Genomic DNA, 16,195 nt, shown 5'->3' with positions numbered 1-16,195 from the left:
TTGACAAATACATTGTTGCTGAAAATAATTTAGACCAGTGGTTTTTCATAGTGTAAAATATGTTTTGGACCTAACCAATGCATTAATATTGCTTAATACATATTTATTGAGAAATGATATGAAATGTATAAAATTCAGCACGCCACTGAAATACTTGAGGGTAGGCCGCAGAATTGCAAAATGGCGATTTTTGGCGGTACTTTGCCCTGATCTATTATTTTCAGGTAAGAATATTGCTCTATTTCGGACATCAGTAAACATATCTGACTCTCGAGCCACACGGCACACAATTTGACGTTATTCCCTACATATTTATAAGCAATGACGATAAATGAAATTCAGATTGATGGATACACGTTGGATGATTAACAAAAAGGTCGATAGGCGCCTGTAAGGCAAAATCGGGATAGAACTGTGGAGCATTAAAACACCAATGCATGCTGGGAAGAAGAAGGTGTCGTCGTTTTGTTAGAAGTCCTTGACCGCATTAGGTTTTCAATTTCGCAAATATTGCGTTGAAATCTCCACATAGTATAGTCAACATTAACTAACCGTACGGGTGAGTTTATTTAACTTGTAACTGCAAAATGTAATCTTTAATAGCTGTGAGTTTACGTCGTTTTTTGAACGCTTGTGAAATGACGACTTGCAAATGAGAGCGTTTAGCGCCACCATAACCATTGACGTTTTCAGTTGCTGCAGTTTCCCTTCGTGCCTGTGAATGTAATTACAGGCTAATTAATTTTAATAATGTTTTCATGTTTGTGTTGCAGAGGTTGTGTAGGGGAGAAATGGGAGCAGATAAGAGGTGAGTACCAGCGGCGTTCGCCGCCATGTCAGTTAGAATGTCAGTAATGCAACGGTCATTTCAAGCAGACGTCAAAAAATATTAGACGATGCATTTTTTTTTAACTACGTATCACTAAAGCTTCTCTCGCTTTGCCTGGCTACATGAGTTCTAAATATCTTTCAAATGTAGCCATTAAAATGATTTGGTTTACCGACCTGCCACATGTTGGTAGTCTGTTGTACGATTCGACATTGTCGTGCTATTTGGTTAGCATTCAAAGAAGGGTTTTATGCAAGTTTTATTAGTCATTGTTGCAGACATTGAAATGCAGGTCAACAGATGGAAACGCACAAGTGTAGGGAACCCATGGCTCGCGAGCCATATATGGCTCTTTCGATGTCGGCATCTGTCTCTTTTTTTATCTCTACAATTTTGATTTTTTTTTTCGCTGACATTCTAAAGTAAAAAGTTAATTAAAAAAAATCATTTTCCAAATGCAGAGGCAACTGTTTCCGGGACTGATGCCAAATCATGATTATAATTGACTAACGTGGTAGCCTACCGGGTCACTGAGTGGACATGAACTTCCCGCCTACCTAATTCTGTACCTGGAGCGCAAACAAGAACGAAAGACGAGTACCTTGTATTTTAGCAGTAATGAACAGTGGAATACCATCTACCGCTAAATATCCCGGAAGAAGACCAGGAAGAAGACATGCCAAAAGTTACTTGAAAGCGCAAGATAGCCATTAGGGTTGGGCGATATTTTTTATGTTGTTGCTTCATTTGTCCTTCTAATGTTTTGTCAAATAGGATAAGTCGATCTGAACGGAGCGGCAGGTATGGCTCCGACCAGACACGCGATGATTCCGATTGGCGTGACAGACGAGAGCGGGATCAAGAGCGTGACCGCCGCTGGGCGGAAGAGAGGCGAAGCGATCGCAGTGAGGGAGAACGCCGTGGATCCAGGGACAGTCCAGAGGTGATTATGCCTGTATGCTTCTTCTCTTGTTTTTATTGGGAGTCCTGTTGTTTCAGAAAGCAACATTTTTGGAATGCTGCCCATCATAATCATCTGCAATCTTTGTGTGAGACATGTCTTTCTCTTGTGTGTATATTTATGTTATGGAACACACCTAAAGTCTAAAATAGTTTTTTTATCCATGCTGTGAGCATGTAGTAACAGGTACAGTTATAATAACATCCTTGTAGTATTTTGGGAACTTCTTTCCTGGTTGCATTGATTTCACATGGCAACATAAAAAGAACGATAAGATAAGATATGCCTTTATTCGTCCCTCAGTGAAGAAATTTGCATTGCACAGCAGCAAGAGTACAGAATCAGTTAAGCAGTACAAAATACACAATTTAGAAAAATAAACAACCCAAGTATTAACAAAATCAACAGTTTTACCCAGAGTTATATACAAATACAGTATGCAGATAATATGAAACGAGATGCGATATACGACCAGTGTATACACTGAGATCTTGCTAGTGAGTTAATATGAGGCATTATAGAAATACTTCACATAGAACTTAAAATATTGCATTTAGAGCCTCAATATTACACATGGAGGTTGATCAGATATTGCACAGAGAATGGAGTCTGGAGTAACTATACTGAATATAAAAAACAAAGTATTGCACAGATGTACATAGCGGTGTAGAAGTCTATTGGGATACACCTAGCATCTTAAACAAAGTGGCAGTGGCAGCATCTCTAGTATTAAAGCTCCAATATATCCAGGTGTAGTATACCTGTGTGAGACATACCATATTGGCTACGAACTCCGTCACCACGTCACACACAATTCCTACTCCTGTTGTCGAAAGGACTACAAAGACACACAGCGACACACCTAATGCTGAATGTGAGCTCTATGTGCTTTCCAGTCTCGTGTACTAAAGCACTACACAATGCTACATTATAAAGATCCTCTGTTTAGAAAAAAAGACACTTCAATGAAACCTTCACACAGACACACTGATGTTTGAACTGATGTGTTTGTATCCAAGCCAAGAGAACGGAAAAGACGCAACAGCGATCGATCAGAAGATGGGTACCATTCGGACGGAGACTACCCAGATCAAGACTACAGAAGAGAAGCTGGCGATGAGAAGCGAAGCAAGACCATCATGCTCTGGGGTCTCTCTCCTCACGTCACCGAAGAAGATGTATGCATCTTGTGCACGTATGCGTCCCCTTGTGTTGAGGCTGAAGGCCTTTTTAAACCATCCTCTTGCCCGCTTGTCCTTCAGATTTGTTTCGCCATTGATCAGCTGGAGGGTCCCCAGCCCGCCGATGTCAGACTGATGAAAAAGAAGACAGGTGAGAGTGGGACACATGATGCACCCTGCCTTTCCCCTAGTCTTTTTGACCGTAGGGCAAATCTGCTTCCGTTCAGACCCATTTTCCCATAGCAGCATGGCCGGGTTAGTTCTTAAGCAACGTAAAATGGTGGTTCCAAGTGCCATCAGTGCAGTTCATTATGAATCCTGTGAAGGTAAGTAACAAGAGCCATTGGCACACATTGTATTAGTTAGCCTGGCGTGAACATTGGTATCAGTGGTGTTCCCGTTTTTTTTACCTTTTTTTTTTTTTGCTATGGTAAAACTCTTAAGGAGCGGCCTGTTGTTTACCACACAAGGCCTGGGTCGTGAAGCAGTTTGTGGAACAGTTTTAATAATATGCCCTTGGACTCTTAACTAACACGCCTCCCGTCTATATTTGAATGCTGTCTCTAGGTATAAGCCGTGGTTTCGCCTTCGTGGACTTTTATCACTTGCAAGATGCTACCCGATGGATGGAGACCAATCAGGTTGCTTCACAATCGCCAAGTCTAGTTTTAATCTTGGAGATCTAGGGAAAATAACCCCAAAGGCAACCAAAATGTTTTAGACCAATAGATTCTATGCCACAGAGCAGATTTTTTTTATGATTGTTGGTTTGTGGATAAATGGCTTATTTTGAACAAGTATATAGTTTAATAATACCATCTACCCTTTTTTATGAATTGTAAGGCCATCTCTTTTGATTAACACAGTTAACACATGATCATGATATCAATACTGGTATTATTGATTAGATTTTGATAGTTAACTGCAAACAGACTTTTTATAAGCCATGGAGTGAATTTTTTTTAATCTCCCTGTTTCATTTTAGCTTTTTTCTCCAACATTTTTGTGGGAAGCTCATGTATGGTTTTGCAGAGAGCAGTCAGCATTGTCTTTCAGGGTCACATAATACACTTTGCTCCAGCTCAGTCTGGGCACTCGGGTCCCAAACACTTAAAGAAACCCTCTTACACATCACATACATCACATGTCTGTCTTTAGCACAAAGGATATGTGCTGGGGGTCCCTCACATCCCCCCCCCCCATTCTCTCCCCTTCCAGAATGCTTACTCTGTTGAGTTGAGATCAACACACGCCACAAATAGGCGGGTAACACTTGCATTCCTTTTTCAGAAACGCCTGGTCATCCAAGGGAAAAGTGTGGACATGCACTACAGTCATCCCAGACACAACTATGCCGACTGGCTCTGCAATACTGTAAGTTAGTGCTCTGTTGTTATGCCATGAAATAGACGAGCACATATGCTCATGCTTGATTAGCAGCAGTCATGTTAGCTTGTGTGTAGACTAATGGTAGAACTTAGGTGGCATCTGGGGCTAATCAATAAGGTGTGCTGCATCAATATTGACTGCAAGTTGTCACAGGCAGTGCCGCTGGGGCTTTAGCAGGTGTATAATAAAAATGATGTGAACGGTTACTTGCAGTGTGGCCTGTACAATTTCCGGAGGCGGCTGAAGTGCTTCAGGTGTGGAGCAGCCAAAGTTGGTAAGTAGTGAAATCAACAGGAGGCCACCGACTTCCAACATCCGAGCAGTCAGAGGCAGCAGTGTTGGGATGCAGATCAGCCTTTTTTTTGTTTGTTTTTTGGAGTTGTGAAAGCTTACGAGCAAGACATACAGTGCTGTCACTTTTTTTTTTTTTTTTAGATGGGAGAGAGCATGTATTTCAAACTATTGACTTAATTACAAACCTGTATCCTGTCATGGCTCATTAAAGGGTTGTAGCTGTATTTGCATTTTGTTGACTACTCTGAAAGTCAAGGTTTTGCACCTCGTCTTGTCTGTCTGTCAACAGAAGACTCAAACAGTAATGATGTCCCCGAAACTCAAGCCAGCGGAGAGTACTGTGGCGACAGTAAGCCCTTTTTATTGCACCCCCTAATTTGGAACACGGTGTTATGTGTGGAAATGCACTCATTTTGTTCATTCTCATTCACAGCAATCATCCTGAGAAATATAGCCCCCCACAGCACCGTGGAAGCCATCATGACCGTCCTGGCACCATTTGCTAATCTTTCCCCAAACAACATTCGCCTCATCAAGGACAAACAGACGGGCCAGAACAGGGGCTTTGCCTTTGTTCAGCTGTCTTCTCCTCTGGTAAAGTAAAAAAAAAAATATATATATATATATATATATATATATATATACTTAGTCATGATTAATTTTAAAATGGTGATTAATCAGTGGAATTAATGATTAAAAGTTATCGTTTGACAGCCCTAATTTACATTGATTAAACATTGATCTTTGAATGTCCACACGGGCGGGGAGGTAATCTATTAATTATTTTTTTTTCTTTTAACACAGGAGGCCTCTCAGCTGCTCACCATCTTGCAAGGACTGCAGCCTCCACTAAAACTGGATGGGAAGACAATTGGAGTGGACTATGCCAAGAGTGCCAGAAAGTGCGTAGCCATCCTAGCCGCTTTTATCTTACGATTTCTGAATCTGACACATGCAGTATGTTAAGTGTAGCTGGAATAATTGTTTGGTTTTCACTAGGGACCTCTTACTTCCTGACGGGAATCGTGTCAGCGCCTTCTCTGTCGCCAGCACAGCAATCGCTGCAGCTCAGTGGTCCTCAAGTCAGGTAGGTGCCGTTTCTGTCAACATCAGTCTTTTTGTTGTTGCAAGTTTTCAGCTACAGTATTTGCTTTTATTTTGCCCCTTTTAACCCCAGCCCAGCGGAGAGGGAGCTTCAGAGTACAGCCTCCTGCAAGAGGGCTTTCCTCCAATGTCACAGGTAAGTAGCACTGGCATGTGGGTGTGTGGGTTGGATGGGTGGTAGTTGGAAGTTAAGTAAAATTGTATTTGTGGTGTCATCTAGTGGCGGTTAACACATCCTAATTTAGATTGGTAAACCTCAAAATCAAATGTATTCCACTGACCTTGCTGCATCCTTTTTCAGGCTTTTTATCAAGCTGCAGGAGCCAGCACTTCGCAGGAGAATGGGCTTCTTGGAGGTAACGGTCGCTAACCACAATTTAGATGTTGGCCGTCCTGTATGGAACACAGTCGTCCCTTGCTGTATCGTGTGTTTTCAGGAAAGTAATAAATGAGGGCTGTTTGTGGTAGACTAGTTTATTATTAGTCAAAGTATAATCTGGCCACGAGGTGGCAGTATTGACACAACATTGATACTTTACAGTACATTACCTTAATACTGCAGACAGCCATGGCATTGTTCCACATGATCGGAAAATGTTTGTCTCCCATGTGTTCCCAATTTTTAAGGTTTAGTCTTAAATATAGAAGACAGGCTAATGGGTTAGCCCTGCAGTATAGGAGTTGTAATGTGTCATAATCAACTATAGGAGTTTAAAGGGTGTTATTTCTTCTCTACGGGGCTCTGTTAAAAACCAAAGTCATAAACAGGTGTTCTGTGCTTAACTACAAACATATTCCATTATCATTGAAGCCTATATCACAGAAATTCATGTCTGGAACCAATTAACCGTTATAAACAAGGGACGACTGTTTGATGAAATATTTACATAAAATAATATTAACATTCAGTCAGAGCTGAAATGCAAGCAGATAAATGGACTGCACTGATGTGTAAAACTTTTGTGTCCAATGTTAGCCGCTCCTGGAATGAAGATTGTTCCGACTGCAGCTGGCGTCGTCCTCTCCCCGGCTGTCCAAGTCTACCAACCTCATATAATTGCCCAGCCTGCTCTTCAGGTAGCGTGTGCAGTGAGTTGCGTTTGACGTGGAATGCTGCTGTGGTTAGTTGGCCTCACTGAAGAAATGAACAAGCGCGGCGTGTGTATTCGTCACAGGGATTGCCGTTTGGCCAGCAGTTGGAGGCTAAATCCCAGACCGGACTTCTCCCTGCTGCTGAAGCTGTGCCTGTTGCCACGACAACAGCTGCCGGTACAGCCACAACCTCTGCAGAGGCTACAGATGCTGCCCCCGGTATGAACGCTTACTCCTCCTCACCATATTTGACTTGAGTGATTATGTGCTGTAGTTTGTAATATGTTGTGATTGGCACAGGTGCTCCGGATGCATCCACTTACCAGTATGATGAGGCCTCTGGTTACTATTATGATGCTGTGACTGGCCTGTACTACGACCCAAACACGCATGTAAAGCAGTACACAGTCGCAACGTTAGTCCATGTCCTGAACGATGTCATGATGCACTTCCTTTTTTTTTCTCCGCAGTATTACTACAACTCTCAGACTCAGCAATATCTTTACTGGGACAACGAGAAGCAGACATATGTCCCCGCCTCGGTCGACGCAAACTCTGCACAAAGTGCCACCGGCGCCAAAGAACCTCGAGAAGGAAAAGAGAAGAAGGAAAAACCCAAGAGCAAAACTGCTCAACAGGTAGCATACTTTGGTAAATATCAGTACAAATATTCACTTCCTCACCTTTTTTATGCTTTGTGATGTCCCACCCCAGATTGCTAAAGACATGGAGCGGTGGGCTAAAAGTCTCAATAAGCAGAAGGATAACTTTAAGAGCAGCTTCCAGCCAATCAGCCAAGAGGAAAGGAAGGAGGCGGCAGCTGCTGATGCGGGCTTCACGCTATTTGAGAAGAAGGTACGCCAGCAAGCTTGAGTTGTTGTCGTCATTTAGTTGAATGGCTGCCACGCGACGAGATGTCAACATTACTTCAAAGAAAAGTACAGTGGGGGAAAAAAATCGCAACAAGTACCTGTACATGTGACTGTGTTCTACTCGTTTAATTTCTACTGCATTGCACACTTCTGCTACTTCGCCCACCAAGACAGACTGTGCATTGTTCTATGCAACAGGCCAAGGCGATAAAACACAATGCACAGAGTGAACCCTCCACCTGGGAACCACTTTGTTGTCATTTATTGTGTGATTATTAATTATTTAATATCGTAGCAGGTCTAGTGCCCACGAGAAATCCTGTCACGTTTGAATCTGACGAGATCTTGTGACACCTCGTCAATTTGTACATCATTTTTATCTAATGTATTCATTCCATTCTCAGCAAGCCGGAGTTCTAGACAGAATCCCTCCCGAGATGATGAATGTCCCAGAAGAGGAAGCGGCCAGCAGTTCTGGCAACGTCTCCAAGGTGAGTGTTTCTTCCACCTCTGTCATATTGTGTGTACGGCAAAGAAGACGTATGGCATTAGAAGTAAATGTGTTTTATTTCTTCTGTGCCATCAGCCTGGCCTAGTGGCAGCCTACAGTGGCGACAGTGACCCGGAGGAGTCAGCCGAGGGCGCCGACGGAGGCCAGGACAAGATGACCGATTGGAAAAAGCTGGCCTGCTTGTTGTGCCGGAGGCAGTTCCCAAACAAGGAAAGTTTAATTCGACACCAACAACTGTCAGATCTCCACAAGGTAATGAGCACTCTCGCGCCGTCTGACTTCACGACCGCATTCAACTTTTTGCTCATGTGGGATGTCATCCGTCTTTTCAGAAAAACCTGGAAGTCATGCGCCGATCCAAAATGAGTGAATCGGAGCTGGAGGAGCTGGAGAGAAGAGAATCAGAGGTTTGATTCAAAGATAATTACGGTGCTAGTGGAATATTTGCTTCTTACAAAGTGTGTGTGTGTTGTGTGTGTGCGCACAGTTGAAGTACCGAGACAGAGCAGCTGAGAGAAGAGAAAAATATGGCATCCCTGAACCTCCCGTCGCCAAAAAGAAGAAATACTCCCAACCAGCTCCAGCAGTGTGGGTATCTTGCTAATAAGTTAGCATGATTTACTTAAGTCATGTTTTCCTCAAGGTTCAAATCTGTCCCTTCTTGTAGTAACTACGAGCAGCCCACCAAAGATGGCCTCAACAGCGACAACATTGGCAACAAGATGCTCCAAGCTATGGGCTGGAAGGAGGGTAAAGGTCTTGGTCGCAACCAGCAGGGCATCACGACTCCCATCGAGGTATTCATTTAGTTGGAGTGGAACGCTGAGGTGAACGTGCCACATCACCTCATTCTCTTCCATTTGCCTCTTTTAAGGCTCAACTGAGAACAAAAGGGGCCGGCCTCGGCACCAAAGGCAGCAACTACACCCTGTCGGCATCAGACACGTACAAAGATGCAGTCCGCAAAGCCATGTTTGCTCGCTTCACTGAGCTGGAGTGAACGATGAGCCTCAGACGGAAGTGAATGCTCCCAAGATTCCTTGAAGGCAGGACATTCTCCCGCTCCTCCATCTTGCCTCTCACCACCGTGGCCAAAACCACACAACGGAACCAAGCTCATATTGAGGCATGTGAACTTAAATAGTAAATATAAATTATACATTGTACATATGCACAGGATACGTAGTTTGTTTTACTTTTTGTGGTGCTAATGGGATGTTGACTTAAAGGAAAAGTACACTTTAATTTTGCCCATCATCTGCAGTTCTTATGTGACAAGAACAAACTTTTCTGTGCGTTCTAATGATATACAAACGGAAAAAGAGGCAGCTAATAATGCTCGTAATGGGACACACAACTATTCCGCCTAGAAAGGCTGCTATTAAAACGCCTCCAGAAACCTCCAAGGTTTTCTATTCTCGCTGTATGCATACAGTAATGGATACATTCATGATAACATGGAATACTTAACAGTATTTTGCTCATTTTAAGCAGAAAGCCCTTCCTGGGTGCGTTGATTTTACACGGCAACACGGACAAGAACGCTACACCTAGCATCAAACAGTGGCTGTAGCCTTAATTTTGGCTAGTAGCATGAGGCATCGGGAGCCAGTCTGTGCTGAAGCTAGCCACTAGCCGCTGTGGCGTGGCTGTAGTTTGGTCAATATGCAGGTCATATGGAAATGTTGAATTATGTTTTTTCCTGCAGGCTTTATGAGTGCATCCCATTCTTGCTGATGACTCCTTTTTTATCTGCTTTTATATCTTTAGAACGCACAGAAGAGAGGTTGTTTGTTCATGTGTCACACAAGGGTTGTGGATAACGGGGGAAAAAAAAATACACTTTTCCTTTTAAGTATATTAAGACTGTACAGTTTATACAAAAGTTCTTGTCTGTTTAGGGAAAATAAACTACACGAGAAATCCTCTTTTACAGCTGTGTCATTGTTAAAACTTGAGGTTGCACTACTTGGGTTTGCAAATGAGGGAAGGAGCTGTAAAATAATCATATGCAGAGTTTCTGTGCTGTCTTAAAATAGAATTGATACATATACATTGGCATGTCTCCACCACAAGCATACTAAGCAAACACTAGATTTAACGCACCTTTTGTAAAAATAAATAAAAAAAATATCAAATTATAATATATATGAAATAATATATCTAAACATATCAAATTATAATAAATATAAAAATACTATTAAATATAAATATCAATTTATTTCAGGCGGGCTGAAGCCCCCTAAAATAATTAGGCTATTATTATTGCTATCATTATTCTTCTGATTATTACTAGTACTACTTAGTGGTAGTAGTAGGTGGCTAATATTAGCCTACTTTTGCCTTAAATGAAATTTGACAGATTTTTTTCTGTAAAAATAAGTATCAAATATATTACATATACAAATGTTATATATAAAAATCAAAATTGTCAACTTATATTGTATGTAAAAATATATATTATAAAAATCAAATTATTGTAGGGGGACTGAAGCCTAATGACGCCACTGACAGTGTGCAAAAACTACAGGTTCGTGTAAAATATATTTATATTTATATATGAAGGTATAAAAAGTTATCAGTCCTGAGAAGCACGAAGTCAGAGGTATCGGTTTGACGATAATAGATTATTTACATTATTTACATGATTTAATATAATACACTGACCTGGCTTGTCAACCACGCGAACGTACCTCACCCTGGAGGAGGCGGCAGCGTGGGAGGTGTGTGTATGTGTGTGGGGGGGGGGGGGTTGGATCGTCCAGAGGAGGCGGACCTTCTCCAACCCCCACAGTTTGTGCTCCAATGTGCTTCACAATGCCGACCATTTCTCCTCCACAAGCTTCCCTCGCTGCTGGCGCTCCCATTGCGCCTAAAAACAAGTCCAAATAAATCACCAGGAAGAACCTCCCTTCCTTCCACGTCTGAGGAATTAATCTGACAATCTCCTCAACAAAACCCTTTTTTTGGTAAGTCCTATCTTCTATCTCAAATATATAAATATGTCTTTCATTGTGTTTGCTTTCACCACGCGTGTTCCTCACTGGATCGATCCGGTTTCAGCAGATAATATAAAATAATATAATATAACTCCATACCATAGAATATCTCATAAGAGGTGATAAATAAGAATAATGGTGATTTTAAACTGATAAATCAATTCTATGATTTGTGTCTCTTCCGCAAAAAGAGGGGGGGGGGGGGGGTCTTACTGGTTTTAAACCAGCAAACAAACAAACTACACAAGTCCGGACGTCAGGACCACCATGTGGCTCAGGGGGACTCTTGACAGATCGTGGTCTGTATCTTATGGTCTTAAAAGTACCGGAATAGACTTAAAGCTGCTTTATTTCATTCATAGTTAAGTATGAATGTATGAATACTGCTAGTACTACTGCAGTACTACAACACAATCCATAAATTCACTGAGAAATATACACATATTGTATATTTTCTAATGCAACACGCTACAAAACATGCCTGTAAGGTCTGATATTACAAATTAATTACAATTAATTCGGTACATTAAGCATTCCAGATACTAGATTAAGTAAACATGTATGTATTTAAAAAATATAATGCTGACATTGATTAAAATAAGGCATAACTTTATGATATTCATGTCAAATTGATACTAAAATGTCGGTTTTAAACTAAAAGAGGGGTTTAAAATATATTCATAAATGTAATTATGATTATTATTCATTCCCGGATTAAGAATGCATTTCGTTGGAAATTAGTGTTTGTTGGAGCCAACCGGGTGCAGTACTTACTGCCACCAGCTGAGTCGCTATTGTGTCGATTCGGCGTCAATAAGCTTGCTGTCCATGACGTCCTATTTGAATAATGTATCAGTCTATTATAATTTTCCAAGTTGCTGAGCAAAGAAATGTGTACTACTATTTTGGGACAATTATTTGAACATTACTCTGACATTGACAGTGTCAATTAAAATTGAGTTTTATTACTTCAAGAAAAAAAAGTTCTTTACATGGTGCAGGTGTACCTAATGGAGGCAATGTCATCAAAGCAGAAGAAAAAAAAAACTCCTGTGTTGTTACAAGTAAATAGGGGCCTTGGCCCCCCACCCCAATCCAAACACTAACCCGCTGTATGGATTTTTCCTGCTGGGTTCATCCCAGTGGGCGAGCGGACAGATAAGGCCGAGCCGCGGTCGGTCAGCGAACCCCGGCGTGTGTCCCATGTCATTGCTTTAAGCGGCAGGCGTTGCAGGTGTTTTTATTCCACAGCTGTGGTGTATGTATACGCTATCTCGTAAAAAAAAACCACAGTACACACTAGTTATACTGTATACTGAATGCAGTAATATGCTGTGTCATGCTTCCCATGTACTGCATTGTTGTTGGACTGTTCCTTGTTTGGAATGTCATTCTTCATCCTGAAATAAGTCAACTTTGAGATCATTTGAGTGAGAATTTGTGAAATAATAAATACTGTATTTTCTGGAATATAAGTCACTTCGGAGTATAAGTCACACAAGGACAAAAATGCATAATTAAGTAGAAAAAAGCATACATAAGTCGCACTGGAGTATAAGTCACATTTTTTGTGGGTAATTTATTATTATTATTATTATTATTTATTCTAAGGAGAGCTTGAAAATGCAAAAATAAGAAATGGGAGTCAGATAAAAAAGCAATTTATGCAAAGAACAACAAGGTCGGGGCTGCACGGCGGTCAAGTGGTTAGCGAGCATACCTCACAGCTAGGAGACCCGAGTTCAATTCCACCCTCGGTCATCTCTGTGTGGAGTTTGCATGTTCTCCCCGTGCATGCGTGGGTTTTCTCCGGGAACTCCGGTTTCCTCCCACATTCCAAAAACATGCTAGGTTAATTAGCGACTCCAAATTGTCCATAGGTATGAATGTGAGTGTGAATGGTTGTTTGTCTATATGTGCCCTGTGATTGGCTGGGATAGGCTCCAGCACCCCACCGGGACCCTTGTGAGGATAAGCGCTAAAATTAATGAATGAATGAAGCTCTCCTTAGAACCTCCTTAGAACCTCCTTAGAACTCCTCCCAACATTTCAAAATGTACATTTGAGATATTTCTCAATTGTTCTTAACATTTTCTTAAGTATGTATTGTGTATACATGCTCGCTGTCCTTTAGAGTAGTCAGTGTCCAGCTTGTGTAGCAGTATAAGTATTTGCTATCCACTAAAAATGAATGAATAGACAGGCCTTGTACAGCCTTGCTGTACACTGACTACTCTAAAGCATTGTCAATCCATTATTTGGCATTTTTGTACATCTTAATGAATTATTTAATCAATCACGGTTTGGATTTGAGTATTTAGTGCCGCTTGTATGCTTTTGTTTTTTTTAGTATTTGTGTGCAGTATTAGCTGAACTCAGCATTTTTCACTTTTGGCTTTAAGACCGAAGGAAATAACCGGGCAGGTGTGGTACAAGGTAACAGTGGATACGGGATTGAAATACTAGTCGGAGGATACGGGATAGAAATACTAGGCGGAGGATACGTGATACTCGTGCAGGCTGCACACGATGAGCAAGCGGGCAAACAAGCATGATGGCTGGATGCTGGACCGGCTGCCATTGCAAGGTTAGCCAAACCCTGATGGGAAGAGGCAACACGTGAACGTGGACTTTAACTCCTACATGATAAAAACCAACAAACTATTTGCTCATTCAGGTGGATTCCATGAGGACGGAATGTCAGTAATCGGGTCTTTTTTAGTTTAGTTTTGTTGTTTTTTTGTCTGTTTGGCTTTGAACACGGAATTTTAAGATGGCCGTTTGCCTCGTTTTGTTTTGGGTAAAATCAACATGGGAAGTATTCATCAATGAAATAACCAATGATGTTATTAGTTACTTTACTTTTTTTTTTTTATAACTTAAAAAAAAAATCTTCCTGAATGTTCTGATCTCCTCTTTCCATTTTGGTATTGATACCATAAATGTTGATTATTGTTTTTTTTTTATTTGTCTTTTGTCTGTAGTTTTAGGCACACATTACCCATTTGACATTTTTAAATGAAATAAAATTAAAATAAATACAAATAAATACAAATTACTAATTAAATATATTAATAATTACAATTAATTACAATCAAATGTATTAATTAATACAAATAAATACAAATTACTAATAAATATATTTTCAATGTTTAAAATTCCATAATATATATAGAATTAATGTAATAATAATATAATTAGATAGAAGGAGTCAGTGTGATGCAATGCAGACATCGTCCAATGAGAAGGCAGCATGTTTATCTGAGTGTGTGTGGGTACGTAGGTGTACCTATTGTAATGACTGTCGGGAGAGACAGGTGCTGTCCCAAAGTGACCTGCTGGGTGCCTGAGCGTGGTGCATGGAGTGGCGGGCCGCCATGACGGCAGCGCGTGTGTTCATGTGTCCTCAGCAGGCACGTGGCCGAGGATGAGCTGGTGCTGCCAGGCGCTCTGGGCTGAACCTCGTGCCTGTTCCTGATACCGCTTGCAAGCCCCGCCCCTTGTCTAACTGACACAACGGGGGGAAAAATAACTTCCTAATAATCACTCCTTTCAGTGGAGTCTAGAAAAAAGACGCCAGCGCCTGTTCAAACATCGAACATTCACAACCCTCACCCCGTCATGACCATCGCTTACGTAACGCAAGTGGGTGGCCTTTTTCCTCAACCAGAAGTCAGTCACGTTTTTATCTTGAGTTGACATATTGAGATGAGTGACACTCCTATTAAATACACTTTTTAACATTATTAGAGCCCTCTAGTCATGAAGTAACACCCCTATAGCCACCTTTGCATTCATATTACCCAATTTAGTAGACATAATAAGAGAAATTCTGACATATTAGACATTATAAACCTGTTTACCACCTTCTAAATACACTTTTTAACATTATTAGAGCCCTCCAGACATAAAGTAACACCCCTATAGTCACCTGTACACTCCTATTACCCAATGTAGTAGACATAATAAGAAATAATTTGACACATTAGACATTAAAACCTGTTTACCACCTTCTAAATACACTTTTTAACATTATTAGAGCCCTCCAGACATGAAGTAACACCCCTATAGTCACCTGTACACTCGTATTACCCAATATAGTAGACATAATAAGACAAAAATCTGACATATTAGACATAAAACTGTTTACCACCTTCTAAATACACTTTTTAACATTATTAGAGCCCTCCAGACATGAAGTAACACCCCTATAGTCACCTTTACACTCCCATTACCCAATTTAGTAGACATAATAAGAGAGAATCTGACATATTAGACATTAAAATGTGTTTACCACCTTCTAAATACACTTTTTAACATTATTAGAGCCCTCCAGGCATGAAGTAACACCCCTATAGTCACCTGTACACTCCTATTACCCAATATAGTAGACATAATAAGAGAGAATCTGACATATTAGACATTAAAATGTGTTTACCACCTTCTAAATACACTTTTTAACATTATTAGAGCCCACCAGACATGAAGTAACACCCCTATAGTCACCTTTACACTCGTATTACCAAAATAGTAGACATGCAGAAGGGTGTAGCCTAGTAGAAATGAGTACATTGGCATAGTTTTTATATATTTTTTTCATTGTACTTTTCTTAAAAGTAATTTGACCGTCTCATGTGGTGAATGGAGTGTCTGGTTACACGGCTGGTGTTTATTTATGCTAAATAGCAGCCTCTTTCCAGTTAGCATCCGCTGCCAATGAATGCGCCTCCTGAAGTAAAGGCTGCTATGCTATCAGAGGCACAGTTGATGTTGCATGAGAGGGAACTTCAGAAGTTGATGTTTGACACGGTCCTGGTGGGTTCACTGCACACGTACATCGTGACACTCGGCAATCAAGCAGATTCCTACTGTCATTCTCATCTGTTGACTGAACGTCCACCACATCATGTGCTTCCACATTAATAACACATCAGGTCATAGGTCACCACAGACCTGGTAGAAA

The 16,195-nt window shown here is 41.0% G+C and overlaps 1 protein-coding gene across 2 annotated transcripts; it reads left to right on the top strand.

Annotated features, from left to right (window-relative positions):
- The first annotated feature begins 420 nt into the window (after positions 1-420).
- On the top strand, positions 421-10,166 carry rbm5 (RNA binding motif protein 5). 2 transcript variants are annotated; one of them, XM_058088464.2, is made up of 25 exons: positions 421-559; positions 774-808; positions 1,604-1,772; positions 2,810-2,968; positions 3,053-3,122; positions 3,539-3,612; positions 4,262-4,345; positions 4,574-4,634; positions 4,944-5,003; positions 5,088-5,248; positions 5,459-5,556; positions 5,654-5,741; positions 5,832-5,894; positions 6,060-6,114; positions 6,735-6,835; positions 6,934-7,069; positions 7,151-7,242; positions 7,321-7,488; positions 7,565-7,705; positions 8,127-8,213; positions 8,309-8,485; positions 8,566-8,640; positions 8,721-8,821; positions 8,901-9,030; positions 9,108-10,166. In XM_058088464.2, exons 2-25 carry the CDS (start codon positions 792-794, stop codon positions 9,231-9,233), a joined length of 2,493 nt encoding a protein of 830 aa, XP_057944447.2. In that variant the 5' UTR covers positions 421-559; positions 774-791; the 3' UTR covers positions 9,234-10,166. The 2 variants fall into 2 exon arrangements, with proteins under 2 accessions (XP_057944447.2, XP_057944441.2); XM_058088458.2 differs by having other exon boundaries at positions 1,604-1,784.
- The last annotated feature ends 6,029 nt before the right edge of the window (positions 10,167-16,195 follow it).

Source organism: Doryrhamphus excisus, linkage group LG11, assembly GCF_037039965.1.
Source record: "Doryrhamphus excisus strain RoL-2023G ecotype Guam linkage group LG11, RoL_Dexc_Guam_v1.1, whole genome shotgun sequence".
In the NCBI taxonomy this organism is placed as follows: domain Eukaryota; kingdom Metazoa; phylum Chordata; class Actinopteri; order Syngnathiformes; family Syngnathidae; genus Doryrhamphus; species Doryrhamphus excisus.
This window is presented reverse-complemented; position numbering and strand designations above follow the sequence as displayed.